The 21,296-nt window shown below is 35.5% G+C and overlaps 2 protein-coding genes and 1 long non-coding RNA gene across 6 annotated transcripts in view; 2 read left to right on the top strand and 1 right to left on the bottom strand.

Moving 5' to 3' along the window:
- The window catches only part of LOC129276462 (E3 ubiquitin-protein ligase MIB2-like), a 33,429-nt gene extending 26,386 nt beyond the window's left edge, over positions 1–7,043 (top strand). For all 4 annotated transcript variants that reach the window (XM_064109436.1, XM_064109438.1, XM_064109439.1 and 1 more), the window contains exons 18-22: positions 339–523; positions 2,649–2,835; positions 3,688–3,808; positions 4,523–4,645; positions 6,525–7,043. In XM_064109436.1, the coding sequence (XP_063965506.1) occupies positions 339–523; positions 2,649–2,835; positions 3,688–3,808; positions 4,523–4,645; positions 6,525–6,941 (1,033 nt within the window). In that variant the 3' untranslated portion in view covers positions 6,942–7,043. The remainder of the gene's footprint in view (positions 1–338; positions 524–2,648; positions 2,836–3,687; positions 3,809–4,522; positions 4,646–6,524) is intronic.
- Positions 7,044–16,210: 9,167 nt separating this feature from the next.
- On the bottom strand, positions 16,211–18,430 carry LOC135156692 (uncharacterized). Its single transcript, XR_010295737.1, has 2 exons — positions 18,341–18,430; positions 16,211–17,384 (listed from the first exon to the last, which is right to left on the bottom strand). It is a non-coding gene; the product is annotated as an uncharacterized LOC135156692 (long non-coding RNA).
- A 583-nt stretch (positions 18,431–19,013) lies between these two features.
- LOC129276933 (E3 ubiquitin-protein ligase MIB2-like) overlaps positions 19,014–21,296 on the top strand; it is a 39,886-nt gene continuing 37,603 nt past the window's right edge. The window contains exon 1 of the mRNA XM_064109851.1: positions 19,014–19,240. The gene's annotated coding sequence lies outside the window, so the exon portion shown is untranslated. The remainder of the gene's footprint in view (positions 19,241–21,296) is intronic.

The raw sequence follows: 21,296 nt of genomic DNA, 5'->3' as shown, positions 1-21,296 counted from the left end.
ATCATATGAATGGTGGTTTTGTGAATAATTATTCTGTAGTCATTTTCAAAGTCAGCACTGAAAGTCAGAACTGCTGCTACATTGAATCACGTAATGCAGGCGAGACTGCCAGAGTCATTCCAATTGTTTCTTACATTTGCCAGACTTGCTGAAGACACATGAGACAATTATTTGAGGACAATGACCACAACAAATTCTTCTTCGTTATCTCATTGCAACTTTAATATTTGGCATCAGAAATGTAGTAATGCTGCATAATTTTATACTGCTATACTCTTTCCATAGAATATCACATTCTAGCAGCTTTTTGAAATTTTTGAAATTTTGATTTGGTATAGGGACAAGGATGTACCAGAACATGAAGACGAGGCTAAAGTTCACTTTGACGAGAAGAAGGAGGAGGAAAGAGAGGACAAACGGAAAGAGCAAAGGAAAGAGGAGAAAAAGAAGGAAGTGACGAAGGAGGATGAGCAGGAAGAGAAAGCCTCTGGAGAGAAACGTCAAAAGCCACAGAAGAAGCGAGGTACAGAACATGAACTTGTGTTTTTCCTACGTTTGTGTTAAATAAAAAAAAACACATAACTTTCTTATGAACGGAGCGTGTTACAGGGTAATCAAATCCCTTCCTCTGCTTGGAAATTCTAAATTGAATGAAGTATGTAGAAATGACACACACGAGGTAGATGTTTCATAAAGCTGTTTGTAAGATACGAATGACTTAAATCACGATTGGTGATCCTTTCTAACGCTACGTGATATCATATATCCCTTTGTAATTGATTTAAGGACCTATGAACATGTTCCAGTCGTGGGTAAAATCATGCCTAAGTTTATGAACTGCTTAACCCTTTAGCACCTAAACCGCCCGAGACCGCCCTTCCTATTACACACTGAACCGCCCTTAACCGTCCGTACGTTTTCTTTGCGCTATAGTATCTCTTGTCTATGATTTACCGTGGTAATATTGCGTGTGCATACCGTATAGGTTGGCTGCTACATAGATCTGCATAGAAAAGTGTATGCTCCTATATATTGAGTATAATAGAGAAAAACCGATTGACATGCATCGGTGTGTAGCAAGTTCCAGACTGTTGCGCAGTTGATCTCAGCAAAGATGGCTGCGTCCATGTCTCGGAAAACCACTTACTTCGCCGAAGAAGCTCGGGCCTTGCTATATGTTCATCAAAACGTTGGATATCACACAGAGTGACATCTAGATGTGAGTTGGAATTAATTTTTGACATATTTGATCCAAGATTTGGCGAAAACTTTAGTATTCTGTCAGTGATACTTTACCTTTTTTTGAAGGCGTGGGACTGGGGCGGCTGAAACCCGAACTTTTTTTTTTCTTCTCGCTCTGCAAACGATTGTCAAAGGTCAATATTCGTATATCTGATTGAACTTTGCCATGTACCATTCTATTCAACAGGTCCTATGCTACAAAATAAATATAACTTGTAATGAACAAAAGTAAATTTATAAAAAAATATTTCAATTTGTTTGGAACAATGCCTACTTATTACCAGTTTTATTGTTTCCTCCAGTGAGTAATTGCCATTATGCATAGGAATCTGTAGGTGCTAGAGGGTTAAAGATTTAATTGTGGCTTTAATAGAGTCGCGCTTTAGTTCCCAGTTGCTGCGGTATAAAAGGCATGACCGCATTGGTCAAATCATGCTCAGATGCGCATTTGATATCATGTGCGTGGTGGCCCTAACCCTAAATAGACTGGGCTATTTCGATGCCTAAGAAGACGGGGGGGGGGGGGGGGGCTGATTCAGCCCCCCCTTATGATCTCGGCCGTTGATCGCGCGATCGCGACGAAAATTGGCACGCGCATTACCCATGGCATTATCTACAAAACTATACATGTATTATCAAATTCTGCGAAAAATCTCATTTCTCAATAATTATGCTAATTTATGCGTAAAATCATAAGTTTGCTCTTATGAACAAAATAATGCCCCTAAAATGCTAATTTTTGTATCATATATTCTTTATAGGCATGTCAATATCACATTTATATTCTTATGTATTTTATTGTTTTCTTAATTCTTTCATGTATTTTTTTTTTCCGACTTTTTGGTTTTTATTGTTTTTTCAATGGAAATTGTCGGGGACTTTATTTTGACCACAAACAAGATAGAATTAATTGATTTTAAGTAAAATTAAATAATGATACATTTTATGAATTTTGGCTAAAAACACTATTTGCAATGGATTTGTACACAAATTCACGTTTTTGAGCAATTTTAGGTCTACATGCACTTACCAAATGTTGCGTAATTTCGGAACCGCGTACCCGGGGGTCACAATTTTGGTCTCAAAAGTTGCGCGAGACTTGAAAGTAAAAAGTCAGCAAGCGACGCGGTCAAAAAGTTCACGCAGCGGATTTATTGGGAAAAATGTTGAGGGGGGGGGGCTGAATCAGCTCCCCAGTCTTCTTAGGGTTAAGTACGAATTTAAGTCACACCTAAATCTTTGGGAAACACCCCAGATTTTCATCGGTGTTGATGTATTTCCTAAAAAAAGGTCGCCAATCGTTCAAAAAATCTTTTGTAACTTATGAATAGCTTTATGAAACACGCACCAGGAATCTGTGCGTGCAGTGTATAATGATATCCATCTTTTACCTTGTTCATCTTCAGGGGACAAAGATTTCGGAGGGGTCCATATTATCAGCCCAGATGAGCTTAATTTGGGGAAAACAGTCGGGCAAGGCGGGTTTGGTGAGGTGAAGAAAGCTGTTTGGAGAGGGACTACAGTGGCGGTAAAGATCATCTCTTCAGCTGGTAGCAAAGACGATGAAGTGGAGAAAGAGGTCTTTGTTCATAAGTAAGTTAGGGTTGGGGTTAAGAAAAATATAAGTTCTGATTAAGTAAGGATTGATAAGAAAAATAATTTCACATTAAGATAGGGTTAAGAAGAATATAAATTTGGATGAAGATAGGGTCAAGAAAAAAAAAAGTTTGGATTAAGTAAGGGTTGAGAATAAAATGGGTTCTGATTAAGTTAGGGTTAAGAAGAAAATAAGACAGAATAAAGTTAGGGTTAAGAATTTCAGATTAAGGTCCATGTAGCATGAAGGAGAAAATAATTTTGGATCAGGTAAGGGTTAAGAAGAAAGTAAGTTTTGATTAAGTTAGGGTAAAGAAGAAAGTAAGTTCTGATTAAGTTGGGGATGGGAAGAAATTAAGTTAAGGTTGAAAAGGGAAGAAAGGGGGTGGAGGATCTGGGGGAGGGAAGGGGAGTGGGGAGTGGTGAAGACAAGGAAAGGGGGGAGGGGATGATGTGGAAAGGTTAGTTGATGAAAATAGGAGAGGAAACATTCTGGGGAAGGGTTGTAGAGAATAGGGCGGGGTGAAGATATTTAAGGAAGGAATAACTCTTTTTTTTATGTTAACCCCTTGAAAATAATACATTTCTCATTACACATCAAATGCGTTGGCAATATATCCACATAATTTGCCTATTACATCATGCAAATAATATTGTTGGTGAAAGTGATGGGACCAACAATTACATTTATTTCCGATTGAAGCTTGGGAGACGGTGTACGGTATTTACATTGTCAAGGAAGTGATATTCTGTCTCATCCGTTGTAAACACAGGATGTTTGTTTGCTTTATAGTCCACATCCGAATATTTTATCAAGGTTTCATTAATCGTCTCTCATAATTTTTTCAGACGTGCTAGACATCCGAATATTGTATCCTTAATGGCCGTCGGTCATAGAATCGGACAGGCTTTGATTGTCATGGAGTTTATTGATGGAATGGATCTCAACGATGTCATATTCAAGAAAAAGGTATGCCTGTGTGTGATAGGGGGCTATCGTACAAGAAAGTGAAATGATTCGTGGCCAGATGTTGATGTGTGAGTGTTGGAAATAGTAACAAACAAGTATTTGTCGTAAGGGGTGGCATTATGGAAAGGGGGAGGGACATCAGGGATTGTTTGGGTAGTTTAGGGCTTGATACCGTTGCTACATGTATGTGATTTTTGCTCTAACAGACTTGCTTCAATTAGAGATTGCAATTCGCATACAAGGACTGGTTTTAATGGCATCATCGGAACAACAATAAATGTATAAAGACACAACAGATGCAATCATTGGAAAAAAAAATACTGGGCACAAATAATAGTTGTGACGATGAAGAAGAATAGAATAAACAAAAATAGCAAACCATTTGAATAAATAACTTTGTATCAAGTACACATAACGACCACCTGTGTTGAGGATTGCTAATTATATATAAGTGCCTTGTCAGAAGAAGGTAGAGAATGCAAAGAACTACATACAGAGGAATGGGAGAAAAAGAATAGAGTTTAAAGAAAAATGTTGCCCCAAATCAGGGGTGGTCCTCTGATTGACCAGCAAAGGAAGGGGGGGGGGGTTGGAAACAGTCCACTCTTCCTTCTCTACCCTACATGTAGATTCATGCTTGCCCCAAGAGAGCTACAAATGGTAAGAATGAGTTAACGGGACAGATGGTTGAAAGTTACATGTATATTTTTTTAGAAGGATGGTATCACCCTGACCAAAGAGTTGAAGATGAGCACCACGTTGGGTCTACTCTCCGCCCTGACCTACCTCCATGCTTCTAAGATTCTTCATCTTGACATCAAACCATCGAATGTCATGGTAAGATCAATGGGTTATATTCACTTCGTTTATGAGCAGTAATGGGATTAATCAATTTGGTCTACTATCAGTTGGTCTTCACATGGGATAAATGAATTTGGTCTTCACATGGAATAAATCAATTTGGTCCACTATCAGTTGGTCTTCACATGGAATAAATCAATTTGGTCCACTATCAGTTGGTCTTCACATGGAATAAATCAATTTGGTCTTCACATGGGATAAATCAATTTGGTCTTCACATGGGATAAATCAATTTGGTCCTCTATCAGTTGGTCTTCACATGGGATAAATCAATTTGGTCTTCACGTGGGATAAATCAATTTGGTCTTCACATGGGATAAATCGATTTGGTCTTAACATGGGATATATCAATGTGGTCTTCACATAGGATAAATCAATTTGGTCTTCACATGGGATAAATCAGTTTGGTCATCTATTAATTGGTCTTCTCATGGGACACATGTAAATCATTTGGTCGTCACATGGGATAAATTCATTTGGTTCACTATCAGTTGGTTTTCACATGGGATAAACCAATTTGGTCCACTATCAACTGGTCTTCACATGGGATAAATCAATTTGGTCTACTATCAGTTGGTCTTCACATGGGAAAAATCAATTTGGTCCACTATCAGTTGGTCTTCACATGGGATAAATCAATTTGGTCTACTAGCAATGCGGTGGTCTTCACATGGGATAAATCAATGTGGTCTACTACCAGTTGGTCTTCACATGGGATAATTCAATTTGATGCACTATCTGTTGGTCTTCACATGGGATTGATCCACTACCAGTTGTCTTCACTTGGGATAAATCAATTTGGTCTACTATCAGTTGGTCTTCACATGGGATAAATCAATTTGGTCCATTGTCAGTTGGTCTTCACATGGGATAAATCAACGTGGTCTACTATCACTTCAGACTATTGAGATTTGGTGTACACTTCACTTGGGATAAATCGATTTGGTCTTCACATAGGATAAATCGATTTGGTCTTCACATAGGATAAATCAATTTGGTCTTCACATGGGATAAATCAATTTAGTCTACTATCAATTTGGACTACACTTCACTTGGTTTAATACACACTTTGTCTGATTCTCATCTAGTCTAATTGCCCAGATGGTCTAATTTCCACCTCATCTACTTACTACTTGCACTTTGTCAAGCGCAAATTCAGTTCATGCAATCACATAGACCAATTTTGTTAGACCAAGTAGTTAGGCCTATTAGATAAAATAGGTATTCCCCAACTTGATATGAGACAGAATGGTAATTGGGCTAAATGGCGCTTGGACACAAGATGAAGTGCTTGTAGACGATCTAGGATTAGACCATGTGCAATGAGACCATGGGACCAAGAAATAACAAAAAGCAGGTGTAGACCAAGTGGAATTTACCAGAGTGGTTACCTATACAGAGTATTAAAACCTTTATTCCAAACAAGACAAATTTGCAGTAGAATGAAAATGTGACTGATATCACACTGTGTTCAAGTTGTGCCCATATTGTGATGTCATATATTTGATTGAAAATGGAATATACAGACTTATACAAAACTTGTACAAATACGACTCAGGCCTTTACATCTTGACAGAGTATATTATAAGTTTCTGAAAGTGAATTATTGGCATTTCCTTGCACTTGATATTCAATGGTCATGTCAGAAACATTTCATGTCGATTGATAAAGATGATGTCTCTTTCTATAAGAGGACATCTCTCTCTCCCTCTCTTTCCCTCACACTTTCTCCTGTCTCTCCTCTCTCTCTCCCCCTCTCTCCATTTCTCTCCATCTCTCTCTCTGTATGGGCAATACCCGTTGTTCGACAAAAGAAAAATGTGTTTAATCACCAGGACTATTTTCCCTTTTCCAGATGGACCGTTCTTCAAAGCGAGCTTATCTTTGCGACCTTGGTCTGGCCCACATTAAGACCAGAAGCTCCATGTCCCTCTCGACATCAGTCGGAGGTCCACGTGGAACCATCAGCTTCATGGCCCCGGAGATGATCCAAAGCCAAGGGAAGGCCTGGGCTGGTCCAGGGAACGACATCTGGGCCATCGCTTGCACCTTCCTGGAGCTGTTCGTGGAGCAACGTCTCTGGGAGGGTATGGAATTCATGGGGTTGTTCAGGATGATGATGAAGTCTGCCACGCCGCCTCCGATTCTTAAGAAAGCTAAATCAGAAGTACGGACCATTCTCAAACCATGCTTCGAAGCTGACCCCTTGAAAAGGCCATCTGCGGCGATGCTCCTTGAAAAGTTCCAGGGGCTTGAGAAACCCAGCTCGTGATGTGTGAGGCAGCCATTGTAGTTGGGGATGTGGTTTTAACTTTAGGAGCTTTACATTCTGGCACTACCAAGCCTGTGATGTCGGAGGCATCTATTTGAGTTAGAGACTGCATTGGGTGATTTCAAGTCTGGTGATGAGAGCACAGGAAAGGCTGCTGAGCTGAGCTTCATATCCGATCTGGGTTCAGGGCCCCATTGCATAAAAGTTACCATTTTGATAACTTTGCCATGCAATGGTAACTTGCATGAGATCCTTGATTGTGATTGGCCACTGATCAGTGTTACCATGGTAATTACCATTGCGCGGCAGTTACCATGAAAGAAACTATTATGCAACGGGGCCCAGAAGTACGATACCTATCGCGTTATCAACAGCTCTCAGGGCATGCCCCTGCTATGCGCTGTCGATCATCTTAACTTTATGCAAGACGTCTCGACAACGAAAGTGAAATCATGGGGAAATCGCGGTAAAATATCATCAGATTGAATGCAAAGGCTAAAACAACTCCAAGAATCTGAAAGGGTGTTATTATTGTTCATTATAATGTATGAAGCTTTAAATGATTTGCACTCGTCTCACTATAAAAGCTAATTTTAGGGGGATGTCTATAATGATTGCCACCTGTTCGTGAGCTTCATTTCACCAACATCAACATTGCAAACTTGAATTTATGATCTTTCCAATCCCATGGGGTTGATGTTTAAATTAGTCTGCTGACCACTTACTATGTTAAGGGGTCCTGGGGTCTGTTTCAATAAAAATTGTAAAACAATTTACAATAATAGTTAAAGCTACTTAAATTCTTCAATCTGATTGACTGATAGTGAAGTTGTTATAGAAATCATGCTTTTATTATTATAACAATTCTATATGGAATGGGACCTCGATGCCACAATTTTAATAGCTCCATTTTCCTCAAGTCTTTGAAAGTATCTGTTGGATGACGTTATTGCTGGAACAGTTTCAGATTGAAGCTTTCGGACAGTTTGGCCTCTGATGCATGAAGCTTCTCTGTGTCACCATATTCTTTCTGGAGGCTATGTACAGTTGTGCTCAAAATTTAGTAAACTCCACCACAAAATGTGCTCCTTCTTGCTGTGTGTTGAGTGTAGACAACAAATGTACAATGTTCAGTGAGCCCAGAGTAACACATTTTATTGAATTATCACCTGAATTCACAATTAAAATCTAAATCATGGGAGAACTTGAACAGTCTTAATATGTTCCTCTCTGGTGTCGTTCACTAACTTTTTAGCACCACTATATATATATATATATATATATATGTTTGTTTCCTTGTAAAAACACACATTTCCATTTTACACATGTGTTTGTGGGATAGTAACAAGAGAAACTATATTGTGCTTCGTATTTGAGTTAAGAAGTAAACCTTTTGTCAAAACCTGCCCCTACAAGTCGCTATAGTCTGATAGCAACAACTCAATTTTCATCAAAAGAGGATGCGGTACTATTTCTAAACTGATCTCAATTTATATTCATGTATTGATGTTGGTACTTGTGGTGATGATGACAAAGGTGATGGTCAAATCAATTATAATGCTATATCTGTGCAATATTTTGAAATACATATTTCCAATCTCATATTCATGTACTCAAGAGATCCAATAGTCTTGTTTATATTGTATATTTTGTGTTACTGAAGTGTGAATTGAATTTGAGTAGTAGTTTTACATAGGATTAAATATATTTTTGCTTTGCTTTTATTACTCCGTTCAAAATAATACTATATCAGATATGACATAATTGTATGCAATATACGAAATAATCCATAAGGTAAACAATATAATCATAATACATAATGAATACAAAATAGCGATGTGAGCATAAACTTGACTTTTCAATAATAATAATGACAATGAAATTATTTAATGAACGCAGGAGACCGCCATCGTGAGCGGTTAAGCTTGAGATCCATGGCGGCCTCAAAAAGTTTTGTGACCGAGGTTGATATTTACTGATCAAGTGGGAATTAAATATATGTCATTGAAGAACAAATATTTTCAAGAGTCGATCATCAATGGAAAAATTTAAGAATCCAACATTTTCCTTTCAAATCAAAACCTTTGCCCTGGACACTGGACTTGAAATCACCCAATGACTTCAAGATATAAAATGTGCCCATTCGTGCTGTGTAAAGATTTTAATGAAAATTTATTGTAGGTCTGGGAAACCTAGAGGCTCTCTGTTGTGATCATATGTATTTTATTACTGTAGACACCATGTACTGCTAAACAAACTGTGATCACCGACTTTTGTAAAATATGGAGCCAAGGCAATAGGCTTATGCACATAAACAATATATTCACATATTGTAGGGCAAAGTATGTATTTTTTTATTATTATAGTAGTTTAGGGATTCACTAAGAATAACTCAAATTGCCTCAAAAGGAAGTACTTATAGCATTCTTTTTGTCATAAATGCAGGTTGAATGAAATTTATTCTAAAAAATACTGATATTTTGAATACATTAATCCTTCGCAACGTCATTTAATGCAGTTATGCATAAATGTATATGTATATACAGTGGTGCTAAAATGTTAATGAGTGAATTCCACCAGAAAATGCACTCCTTCATGCCGAATGTTGAATGGAGACAACAACACTACAATGTTCGGCAAGCCCAGAGAAACAAACTTTATTGAATGAAATATTTTATCACCTGATAATAATATTTATATATGTATTTAATATCTAAAACATGGCAGAATGTGAACACTAAAAATATGTTCATTTTCTGATGGGGGTTTACTAACTTTGTAGCACCACTGTATATTGTACAGTTATAGGCAATTTTATTTGCTCAACTATTATGTTTACTACAAAGTATTATATTTTATCTTTGTTCTACATACATGAAGTAAAATTAATCGTCTATTTAGTAGACAATCTTTACTTTCCTTTTGATGGTACATCTATTGAAAAATATAATTCAGGTTTTCTATATTTTGTATGAACTTGATCTAATTTTGAAGATTATTGTATTTTACTGCACATTATTCAAGATGATATCTGTAGATGGTTTTGTAAAAGTGAGTTGGAATCTGTCTTTTATTTTCTCTATGTATAAAGTCAACTTTATCATCTATTTAATAGATTTTCTTTTTTTTATAATATGTACATGTATGTGAATGTCATACATGTATATGTTTTTTTAGTCTCTGAATTTTTTAAATTTCATGTACATGAACATATATTTTGTCTGTCTTACTGCGGTTTTGTCAAGTGAATTTAAATAAATATATTTTGATATTAAATATGAAATTGACTTGCCATCCCCTAATCAGTTAACAATTATCATTTTAACCATGGAATGCTAGTTTTTATTTTTTCAGTATTCATGAGGAAGATAAGATTTTTTTTTCAAAGACTTTATTGACATATTTCAAATCATATTTTTCATCTCATTTCATAACAATATTTTTTGTAAGAAAACTTGTCACTGCAGGACTGATATAGTTTGTACTCATTTAACCAATTAGCAACTGGCACACCATAATAGTGTGATTTAAAGGACAAGTCCACCCCAACAAAAAGTTGATTTGAATAAAAAGAGAAAAGTCAAACAAGCATAACACTGAAAATTTAATCAAAATCGGATGTAAAATAAGAAAGTTATGACATTTTAAAGTTTCACTTAATTTCACAAAAAAAGTTAAATGCACATCCTGTTTGGTATGCAAATGAGGAGGCTGATGACGTCATCCACTCACTATTTCTTTTGTATTTTATCATATGAAATATTGAATATTCTAATTTGCTCCTCATTGTCCAGTGAAACAACGATTAATTCCTCCATGAACATGTGGAATTAGCATTGGTTAATACCATATGGTTCAGTCAAGTTGGTCCTTTTTGTCAAATCTACAAAAAATGAACTATTGTATAATTCAAACAATAGAAAACGAAAGAAATAGTGAGTGAGGGACATCAGTGATCGTCTCATTTGCATGTAACTGAGTTGTGCATATCACTTTATTCTGAAAAATTGAAAATGTCATAACTTTCTTATTTTACATCCGATTTTGATGAAATTTTCAGCGTTATGCTATTTTGATTTTCCTCTAAATTGTGGGGTGGACTTGACCTTTAACTTAACCTAGAATAATGTTTTTAGTTTGCTGAGACAGCTGAGTGCAGTTTCTTATATTCTAATAAAGTATATGTTGCAGCTGTACACCTGCGTATCTTTCTGAAATAAAAGGATACAAAAAAGCCATCCTTCATTGTAGCAAATTGTATAGAATTATGACTTCCGAGTGTGATGCTGACAGCATTGGATTAAAAAAAAGATATACAGTGCTTTCTTAGAATATGCATTGGATCATACTATGCTCGATATCAATTATAAATCTCTGATATTCCTATATAGAAATGAATTATAATTGATCATATCTCTATGTTGAAGGGAAGTTGACCTAAAGATATATGATAGTTTAAACAAGCCTATTCATCACATAATTGTGTACTACATAGTGGCGTGCGTGAATATTGTTGAAAACTAGCTTAGGTATGACAAATCAGCTGTGAGCATTCTGAATTGTTGGTTTACTGGAGGTCTGGAGCTCTCTTAGCATTATTTGATTTAGAGAGAGAGAGCCGGGGGGGGGGGGTGAGCCAAATATATTGCTGTACACATGCGTGACCAAAAAACACATTTAAAGTGGTGTCTTTTCAATTTTGGACACGGGCTGTGCGTGCACTCGTTAACGTGTTTAGGGTATGTTTTTTTCCCTCGAGGTCATATTCTGGCGACACCCTGTTTAGTGGCCAAATTGTGTAAATAAAGCCCGTGAAAAACTTGTTTAGGGGGTTATTTTGCACACAGAGAAAAAACTTGTTTCGGGGTATTTGGAAATAATTTGGTCATGCATAAGTACAGCAATACATTTGACTGCCCCCCCCCCCCCCACGGAGAATGAGAGAGAGAGATGGGGGCAAATGGAAGAGAAATAATGGAGATAAAGAGAAAGAGCGGAGAAAGAGCAAGCCCTGAATATTTCAAAAAAGAAATCAAATATTACTAAAATAAGATTTAATAATCGGAATATTGAAGATCCCACAGAAATCGCCTATGTTTTAAATTCATACTTTTCTACCATAGGGGAAAATCTGGCACAAAAAATTCCACAATCTAATAAGCATTTTTCTAAATTCTTGGGACAACCTAATGCCAATTCCATTTTCTTCTATCCGACTACTATTTATGAAGTGACCGATATTGTTTCCTCCTTAAATAATAAACACAGTGCTGGTCATGATGACATAAGTAATTTTATATTAAAAGGTACCATTTCGTCTATTGTTGAGCCCTTGACACATATATTAAATAAATCTATTTTAAGTGGTATTTTTCGTAAGCAAATGAAAATTGCGAAAGTTATTCCCTTATTTAAAAAGGGAGACGAGCTTGATGCTGGTAATTACCGTCCCGTATCTTTACTCCCTTCTCTTTCTAAGATTTTAGAAAGATTAATTTTTATTAGAACAACTAAATTTCTTAAAGTCAATGATATATTTACTAACTTTCAATTTGGTTTTAGACAAAAACATAGCACTATCCACGCTCTTTTAAATTTTTTGCATAAAGTAGCCCATTCTTTGGATGATCATTCGCATCTAATTGGTATATTCCTGGACTTCTCCAAGGCATTCGACACTATGAACCATGACATTTTACTTTACAAACTTTATCATTATGGAATACGTGGAATTGCCTTGGAGTGGTTCAGGAAGAAAACAATATGTTTATTTAAATAATCACATCTCTGATCAACATGACATTAATTGTGGTGTCCCACAAGGTAGTATATTAGGGCCTCTTTTATTCATTATTTACATTAACGATTTTCACAGATCATCTGACATTCTTTCGTTTATTCTTTTTGCAGATGATTCCAATGTATTTTTTGCTCACAAAAACCCTCACACCCTAGTTCAGATTATGAATTTGGAATTGCTAAATTTGACTCAATGGATACGTGCCAATAAACTATCTCTTAATTTAAACAAAACCAAATATATGATATTTAGTAATTCTATTGAATCTTTACCTTCTGACATCATCTTTGATGATACACCTTTACAATGTGTTTCCCAAATTAAATTTTTAGGAATTATAGTTGATAATAAACTTTCTTGGAAACCCCACGTTCTTAATGTGAGCAAAATATTATCTCGTAATATTGGTGTAATTAATAAGTTAAAACACTCTTTTCCTTCCGTCACATTACTCATGTTATACTCCTCTTTGATTTTACCTTACCTTAATTATGGAATATTAGCTTGGGGTAATACCCACAATTCTTTATTGGACAAAATATTAATTTTACAAAAGAAAACACTCCGAATTATATGTAATGCACCATTTCGTTCTCATACAGATCCATTGTTTCTGAAACATAAAATCATGAAAATAAAAAATTTATATTTGTTTCAATTAGGTCAATTCATGTTTAAATATAAAAATAATTCGTTGCCACGCATATTTGATTCCATGTTTCCCCGAAACCAATCCCTCCATAACTATCCCACCAGGCAGTCAAATGAATATCACTTACCCCTTCTCAGAACGCTTCTAGCACAAAATACTTACTTATATACAGGTCCAAGATTTTGGAATTCCCTTGACGATGAGATTAAAGACGCCCGTTCTTTACTGTCCTTTAAAAACAAACTAAAACTTATGCTCCTAAAGTCTTAATGAATTATGTTTATTATTCTAAATTAAAATTTTGCCTTATTGCCAGTCTATTATCTATGTTTATACAGAACATGACATATTTTTTTCCAATTAGACATACAAAAGTTATAGCTTGTCTATACATTATATTCTACTTTTTATATTGTATATGTGTATGTGTGCATGTCCGTATGTATGTGTGTGTGTATGGGTGCGTGTGTATGTGTGTATATGTATGTATATATATATATATGTGTGTATATATATGTACATGTGTATGTATGTGTAGACATAATATATATGCAGCAGATTAGCTTTGCATCCCTCTCCCTATCTCTATTTTTCTTTCTATATTCTAGGCAGTTGTCATCGTACTATTATCCACCCTCATGTACCGTCCTGTGTTGTGTTGTGTCGTGTTATTGTCTTTTGTCTCTGAATTTCACAATCCTGTATATAAGATTTGTTTGCCCCTTTCGTTATCTTCATGTATTCCTTTACATATATTTCAATATTTTGTCTATCCTAACTTTTTGAGGGGTTCACATTTTACAAGCTTTGCTTTTCAGTGGACCCCTCCATTCTTCTCATGATATATGATTATATTGATTTAATTATATTTAATTATATTGATTTAAATATATTTGAATCACTTATTGAATATGTATATTATTTATTCAACGTGAGTTTTGTTCATGCTTTTATTTGAATTGAATTGATTTATCATGTAATTATTTGTATTATGTTGAACAATGAAAATAAATTGAATTGAATTGAAAGAAAAAAAAAGGAATACAGGATGAGAAAGCAAGAGAAAGAAAGAGAAAATTGGGTAGGGCAAAGGGGAGAAAGAAAGGAGAGAGCAGTCAGTCCGCAGCCCGTCCGAAAGTGCTCTATTTTATTCAGCGGTATGCATAGCCGTCCGTGGTTATGCATACGTAATGAGCTGTGAAGACGAACTTTCCGATCGGTGTTTTTTGCTCTTAGAATCGTTTATTCCTCACAAAATTGGTCTTATTTTATAGATAAAACTTTGAAATTTCTGATCAGCTAAATAAAATGCACATTTAATGTATTTTGAAGACCGATATTTAGCTTAGAAAAAAATGATTTTTTCAAGAAATATATGTGAATAAACAGAGCGCATTTTTGCACCGAGATTACACTTGCGTCAAATTGATATTATAATCAATATAAAGCGTAGACATTCTTCTTTACGACTGAAAAAGAATTATGAAATTTCATGATGTAGCAAAGTCAGGAACCACAAAAAACCACGGCAATGTCCATCGCAAAATGATTGGAATTGCAGTAGAATTGCCGACGCGTTCTGATTGGTCAACAGCGGCGCACAGACTTGCAACATTTTATATAACTTAAAAAACCCGGAAGTAGTATGGAAGAGATCGATGTCGAATTGCGTAAGCGCACTGTTTTGACGTGTGCAAGGACCCTGGTTCGAACCCGCCGGACTGTTTTTTTTTTTAATTTTTTTAGGGGGGGGGGTGATGGGGATATGTTTATGCTTTTTCTTTAAATCATATTCCTTCATCGTTCCTACCCAGCTTTATTCTCTTTTTACTTTCATGTGAAGTTCTATTTAGGCCTGTATTTATTAAATCATGGAGCTATTAATAGCTCTATGATTAATTCTTACTTCTTCTTAATCACTGCTTTTGATTTTCAAGTTCTTGATTACACTTATTTGGGCAGGGGTGGGAAGGGAAGTGAGTTAAAGGTCAAGTGCACATCAACAAAAAATTATTTGAATAAATACAGAAATTTCCCTTTTTTAACACAAAACAGTTATATACACAAAACAATGGTATGCAAATAGAGTTGATTATGTCACTCACATCACATTACTTTTTTAATTTTTGTTGCATTTTTATTATATAAATTTTAGCAAATTTGATCTAAAAAATCTTCCTCGAATCACAATAGGTTACATTTATGGAAACTACGAATGTTAATGGAGGAATTAAAATCCCTCTCAAAATTTGTTAATGAAAATTAAAATAAAATATACATGTCATGTACATGTATCAAACAAAAAAATACACAAGAAATTAGAGTGCTTGTGACATAATCGGGTCTGTAATTTGCACATTGACCAAGATGAGCATATAATTGTTTTATAAAATTAGGCAAATTTCTCAATGTCAAAATAGTAATTTTTTAAATTTTGAATCATAGTTTTTATGAAATTTTCTGCAATACTTTTTTTTTCTTTAAATTCAAATTAATTTTTTGGTGGGGTGGACTTCTCCTTTACTCTTTGCTTGGAATAGGGAATGCACATTAATATTTATCCACGAACAAAATTGTCTAAACATATGCAAATCCGTAATTGGACACATGCTCACTTTCCTTTCATCCAGGCCACTCCCTCACATCCACCAGGTTTACAGTCTTATAACAAAAATGATGAATTAATTATAATACCATCACACCATAGCTCCATGATCACACAACATTCATACAGTGCTTCACAACAAATATTTCACTTCTGTTCATATATGCAATAATTACTGTGGAAAACAAAAACAAGGCGTAACCACATTCAAATACCGTTTAAAAGGACAAATATATTATACCTTCGAAAAAAAAATTGTGAACATACATGGCACTTAACCTTCAGCACATTAGATAACATATAACAGAGTTGCTTGAGAACAAAATATGATTACGGGGCATTGCAAGAAACTTATGTTCAATTTCAATTGCAAATCAACTACATGTTTGTGTTTAATCAAAGGACTTACCCTTAATTTTGGAATGTGTGATTGAGTAGAAAGTTTCTTGCAATGCACTATTAGTAACATTAAAAATGTTCTTTGGTTTTGAATTGTGAATTTTTATTTTTGTCAAGCTGTATTCCTGTCCAAGTCAGTATTCTTAGTCCTCCCCAAAACTGTGCTCTAATTTTTTTGTTTCCAATATCGATAAAGATAAATTTTCTGTTGTATCAGTCCAAAATTTGCAAACGAAATAAGGGCTTTGTCAAAATCATGGTCTGACCATTATAGTATGGCAGTGTGTCCAAACTTCGCGCGTGTCCATACTTCGCGGACGGTCATTATCTAAAAAACTAGCCAATATCCTTTAAATCTGACGTAATCAACGTGAAAAGCGACCTACAATTACCCTTTGGTGTAAGTTTCTTTAGGATGAGTTCAGTTTTTATGAAAATATTGGCAAAAGATCGGCAAATTTGTCACCGTTAGCGCTTGTTTTGAAGAAATCTGATATTTTCAACAAGCATCACGATATCACCATTTTGCAAGCAGAAATCATCAAAAATGTGAGTTAAATGTGGTACTAACCGATTCTATAGCATTTTGCCATCGATCTGATATAAATATTTCACTTTTTGAGCTTGAGTTTTTGTTTAAATGTCCACAAAAACTTTGGTCCGCGAAGTTAGGTCACACTTTTTCTGAACGGTTTTCCAGCACAGCGCGCATTCGCCGATCGGAATAGAATTTTGAGATCGCGATACCGGCAAATCCCCTTGACCTACTTTACATTTTCGTCCATGATTTTATAGTTTACGATCTTGCCGTCAATGTGGTTACTATTTCTTGAATTGGTTTTGTATAAATTAGGAATATTTTGTGAAAATATTTAAGCCTGATTAATATTTTTGAAAAGTGCGCGAAGTTTGGACACCCCATCATACATGATGGACTCTCCCAGAATGAAGTAGCAAGCAGAGACCAGAGTCAGCAAGTATGCAGATCTGTGTGTAGAAGAGACAAAAAAAGAGAGAAATAGTCTAAATTACTAAATAACCATTCAAAGTATGAATTATGTTACGTGTACGTCAATTAAGAGACTAACTAAGTTAAGTCTAAGTACTGTACTGTCTGTGACAGCCACAATTTTTTTATTTGAACAAAATGGTTTATGAATACTACTGAGTACGGTAGTACCAGACTTTTTAGTTTGACTTTAAACTGTTTATAGTCTCTAGAGTAGACTGTCTGAGCTAATCATCATTTAATTCTTAACCGCAGCCTGGGCTGGGGCAAAAATCATCATGGGGCTCAACTTCGACTAATTAAGAAAAAAGGTTAACAATTTTCAACATAAACATGATAAATCAAGAAATATCTCAATCTATAATAAAAACTTGATGGAATTCGGCAACATGATAATCATTGAATAAAACTTTAGAAGGGATCTACTTATTAAGCTTCGTTTATATTGAGTCTTAATTTAAAAAAAACAAGTCCACCGTCCACAGACACATATAATGCGAGCCATCTGCCATCATTACAGAAGTTTCAACGTATGGGACCAAAGGCGAAATTCTACCAACCCGCGACGAACTTAATTTTGGCATTATTTCGCGCCATCGTGGAGTGAACGAGAAGGTTACTTCCGGGTAAAACGTAAATTTCTCGATTTTTAGGGTATCATTTTCTCTAAAATAAAAATATAAGGTGAGTTTGCGTCAAGTTGGTTCTGACATATTTTGAACAGTGACTTTTCTTCTTTCTAAAAAATCCTGATCGAAACAATTTGGTTATGTAGCAAAGTCAGGAACCAAAAGTGAAATTCCGACTACAAAATCGCAGTTAAAATATTACTAAAATAAGCATCAATTAAAGAGGTAAAAATGGTAGGTTGAAAATGTCGAAATATGGAAAATTATATACCAAACTGTAGATGAAGGTCTTGAGAATAACTTACCACAATTCGTTTCGACGTAAACTGAAGTTAGCGACCAGTACAGAGCTATAACTTCAGCCCCTCCAATTCAGTGGGAAAATCAAGCCAAATTGATCGCACGTTTTCCTTCGGAGACCGCTAGAGGGCCGCTGAATAAATTTCCGTGAATATGCTCATTATCGCGCGAGCTGCGGTCTGACTGAGAGAGAGATCAAGTATAAGAGTTTGGAGCCTTTTCTTTCAAGACAGATCAAGATGTGGAATAAGCCTGGTTATGGTCTATAGGCCTATCTTCAACCTTTCTGGTTGCCTTGATTGAAAGTAGATTTAACACACATGATACCAATAATGTTGATGAAGACGGGGGGGGTAGATAGTAGTCTGCACTGCAGGCACACATTGTTTTTTGCTATTCTAGTTCATAATGCAAAGAAAGTCTCAAGTAAGGAGACTAGAACACAATGTAGACATGGTTGAACTTCTTTGGGGGTGTTTGTTAATTTTTTTCTGTTCAAATATGTCTTCCTCTCTGGTAAAATCCTGGATCCGCCCCCTGACATGATTTGAGTCTGTGCCTGCAGACTAGCTCGCTATACACCGAAAACAACAACACGTCGAGATTGTACACGCATGCGCACAGCGTTTTCATGAGGTAATGAAAGTTTGCGAAGGGGATTCCCCGACGGGAATTCCCACACTGGATGGCTGCTCGCAGGGCTACATGTATTTGCACAGGGCCCCGTGATGCATCCAGATCGAATAGAGGGTATCCATACACAAAGACCGTTGATATCACTGCGGACCTGATACATACGCCATCACAACAATTTGTGATATTGGGTTGTTTTTCTGGCTATTCTGTTGCTGTACTGGTCCATGTGGAGTCAGCATTTATAACCAGTTGATCTCTAATTTCTAAACGTAAGTCGTGTTTGATTTCTCAGTATCAGTATGAAATTAAAATTTCGTTGTATTCTATATTAAAAGGTAAGCAGAGAGTTTGCAATTTTTTAAAATCTTTATACCAGCAAGGGAATTGTTGATTATGGAGCCATTGATATGTTTATCGATCGAATGATGTATTATTGACAAACTTTCTCTACTTACAGAGGAAGAAACTAAGTTGTACTGCACTGTATAGGCCCTACTGTCTCGATGATAGTAGTAGTCGTGCAAATAAGAGAGGAATTTAGTCATGCATTTTGTACACAGCTGCTTCTTACAAATCTTGAAACTCTTTTCCCTTTTCTTAATTTTTCCCCACATCATGATACTGATAAATGATGTGATGATGATTTGGATGATTTGATAATGATGAAAATAAATGATGAGGAATTTTTTAAATACTATTACTAATATATTTATGAAGTCAAAAAGGGGCCTAAGCTTTCGATCCTAGCAGAATCTTCGTCGGAGGCAAAATTTATGATAATATGAAAGTAATGATGATGAAGATCATGATGATGATAATGATAATATAAAAGTGGCAACAACAATAATAATAATAATAATAGTATATACTCTAATAATAATAATAATAGCAATAATTATAATGATGAAAATAATATAGGATCATACTGTAGACCTCAATAACAAGAACAAATGATGATGAGGATGAAATAATAGGCATGCAAATGGATGATATTGTGTTTCCATTCATTTTCATCAACGTTTTAATAACTAAAAATATTTTTGATACAGTTTTTTAAAACTTGTTTTTTCCTTTAGGTTTTACCGAGAGTAACTCGGCCTTATAGGGGACTTAATTGGCTGGTGCCGTAGTACTTTTCCTTGATAAAAAAAAGAAAAGTTATATGTCCCTGCGAATAGAGGGACAATTTAGCAAGTTACTTATAAGCATTTATTGATGAAGAGATAATGAATACATGGTAGGCCCAAATAAGTAGCCCTACTTATCCAGTTTGACTTTAAGTCCTAACAGCAATTGTGTTGCTTAAAATTACCTACAGGGGATCTACCATATAGCCCAATCACACATAGGAATTGGTACATTAAATTTCAGAAAAAAATTACAATATCATCTTAGTAATAGATTACATTTGAAGTAAAAATTATCAGAAAACAAACAATTTGTGGAAACCTATACTGAATCTATTTCACTTGCATGTGGGGGGGGCCGGGGGGGACTTGATTTTATGACCAAGAAAAAAAGAGAAAAGGAAGGGAAAGTGTGCAATTTTATTTTATTTCATTTTCTGAATATTATGGGGGCCAGGGGGTGGGGGGGGGGGGGTTCGTACATGGTTTCATGACCGAGAAAAAAAGGAGGATAGGAAGGGAAATTGTGCAATATTATTTCATTTTATGTATGTCATGTCCCAAGCTCTCAGTATTTTAACATGAGATATTAAAACATTCATAATATTATCTGCTAACTGTGCTAAGAGTTTTTGCTCCATCCACTGTATTTGGCCCCCTCAAAATTCATGGCTCATTTCGCCACTGATGTACCTTCCTTGGCAAAAATATTTTGGTATCCATGGGAGTTAAGGAGAAAAAAATGTTTATTACTTCGAAGTTAGACTTTATGATCTAAATGTTGCATTTTGGGTAATTTGAGTAGTTAGGACATGCTTTAAAAAATTGCTAGTTGTTACAAATTTCAATTAGATAGTGTAGTGCATACCACTACAAGCATATCACATGATATGTTGAATGTCTGACACAACTCTGGTAATAAACATCATATCTGTGCTCCTGTCCAATTCCTGTATATATCCAAAGAGGAGAAATGAAACATATATCATGTAATCCAGTCTTCTGAAATAATACACGAAAAGTTGATTGATAAGGGGTGTGGGGCAGGGGGGGAGGGGATGTGTAAGGAGGGGCAAAAAGCATAACCTTATTTCCCATTCAGCGCATGAGGCCTTATGGGCTTACAGGCAAAATTAGGAATAAGGATATTGACTTCAGTAATAATAATAATAATATAGGGTATTTATACTGCGCACAT

This window comes from Lytechinus pictus, chromosome 14, assembly GCF_037042905.1.
Source record: "Lytechinus pictus isolate F3 Inbred chromosome 14, Lp3.0, whole genome shotgun sequence".
Lineage (NCBI taxonomy): Eukaryota > Metazoa > Echinodermata > Echinoidea > Temnopleuroida > Toxopneustidae > Lytechinus > Lytechinus pictus.
Note: the sequence above shows the minus strand (reverse complement) of the source record. Positions and strands in the feature narration are given on the sequence as shown.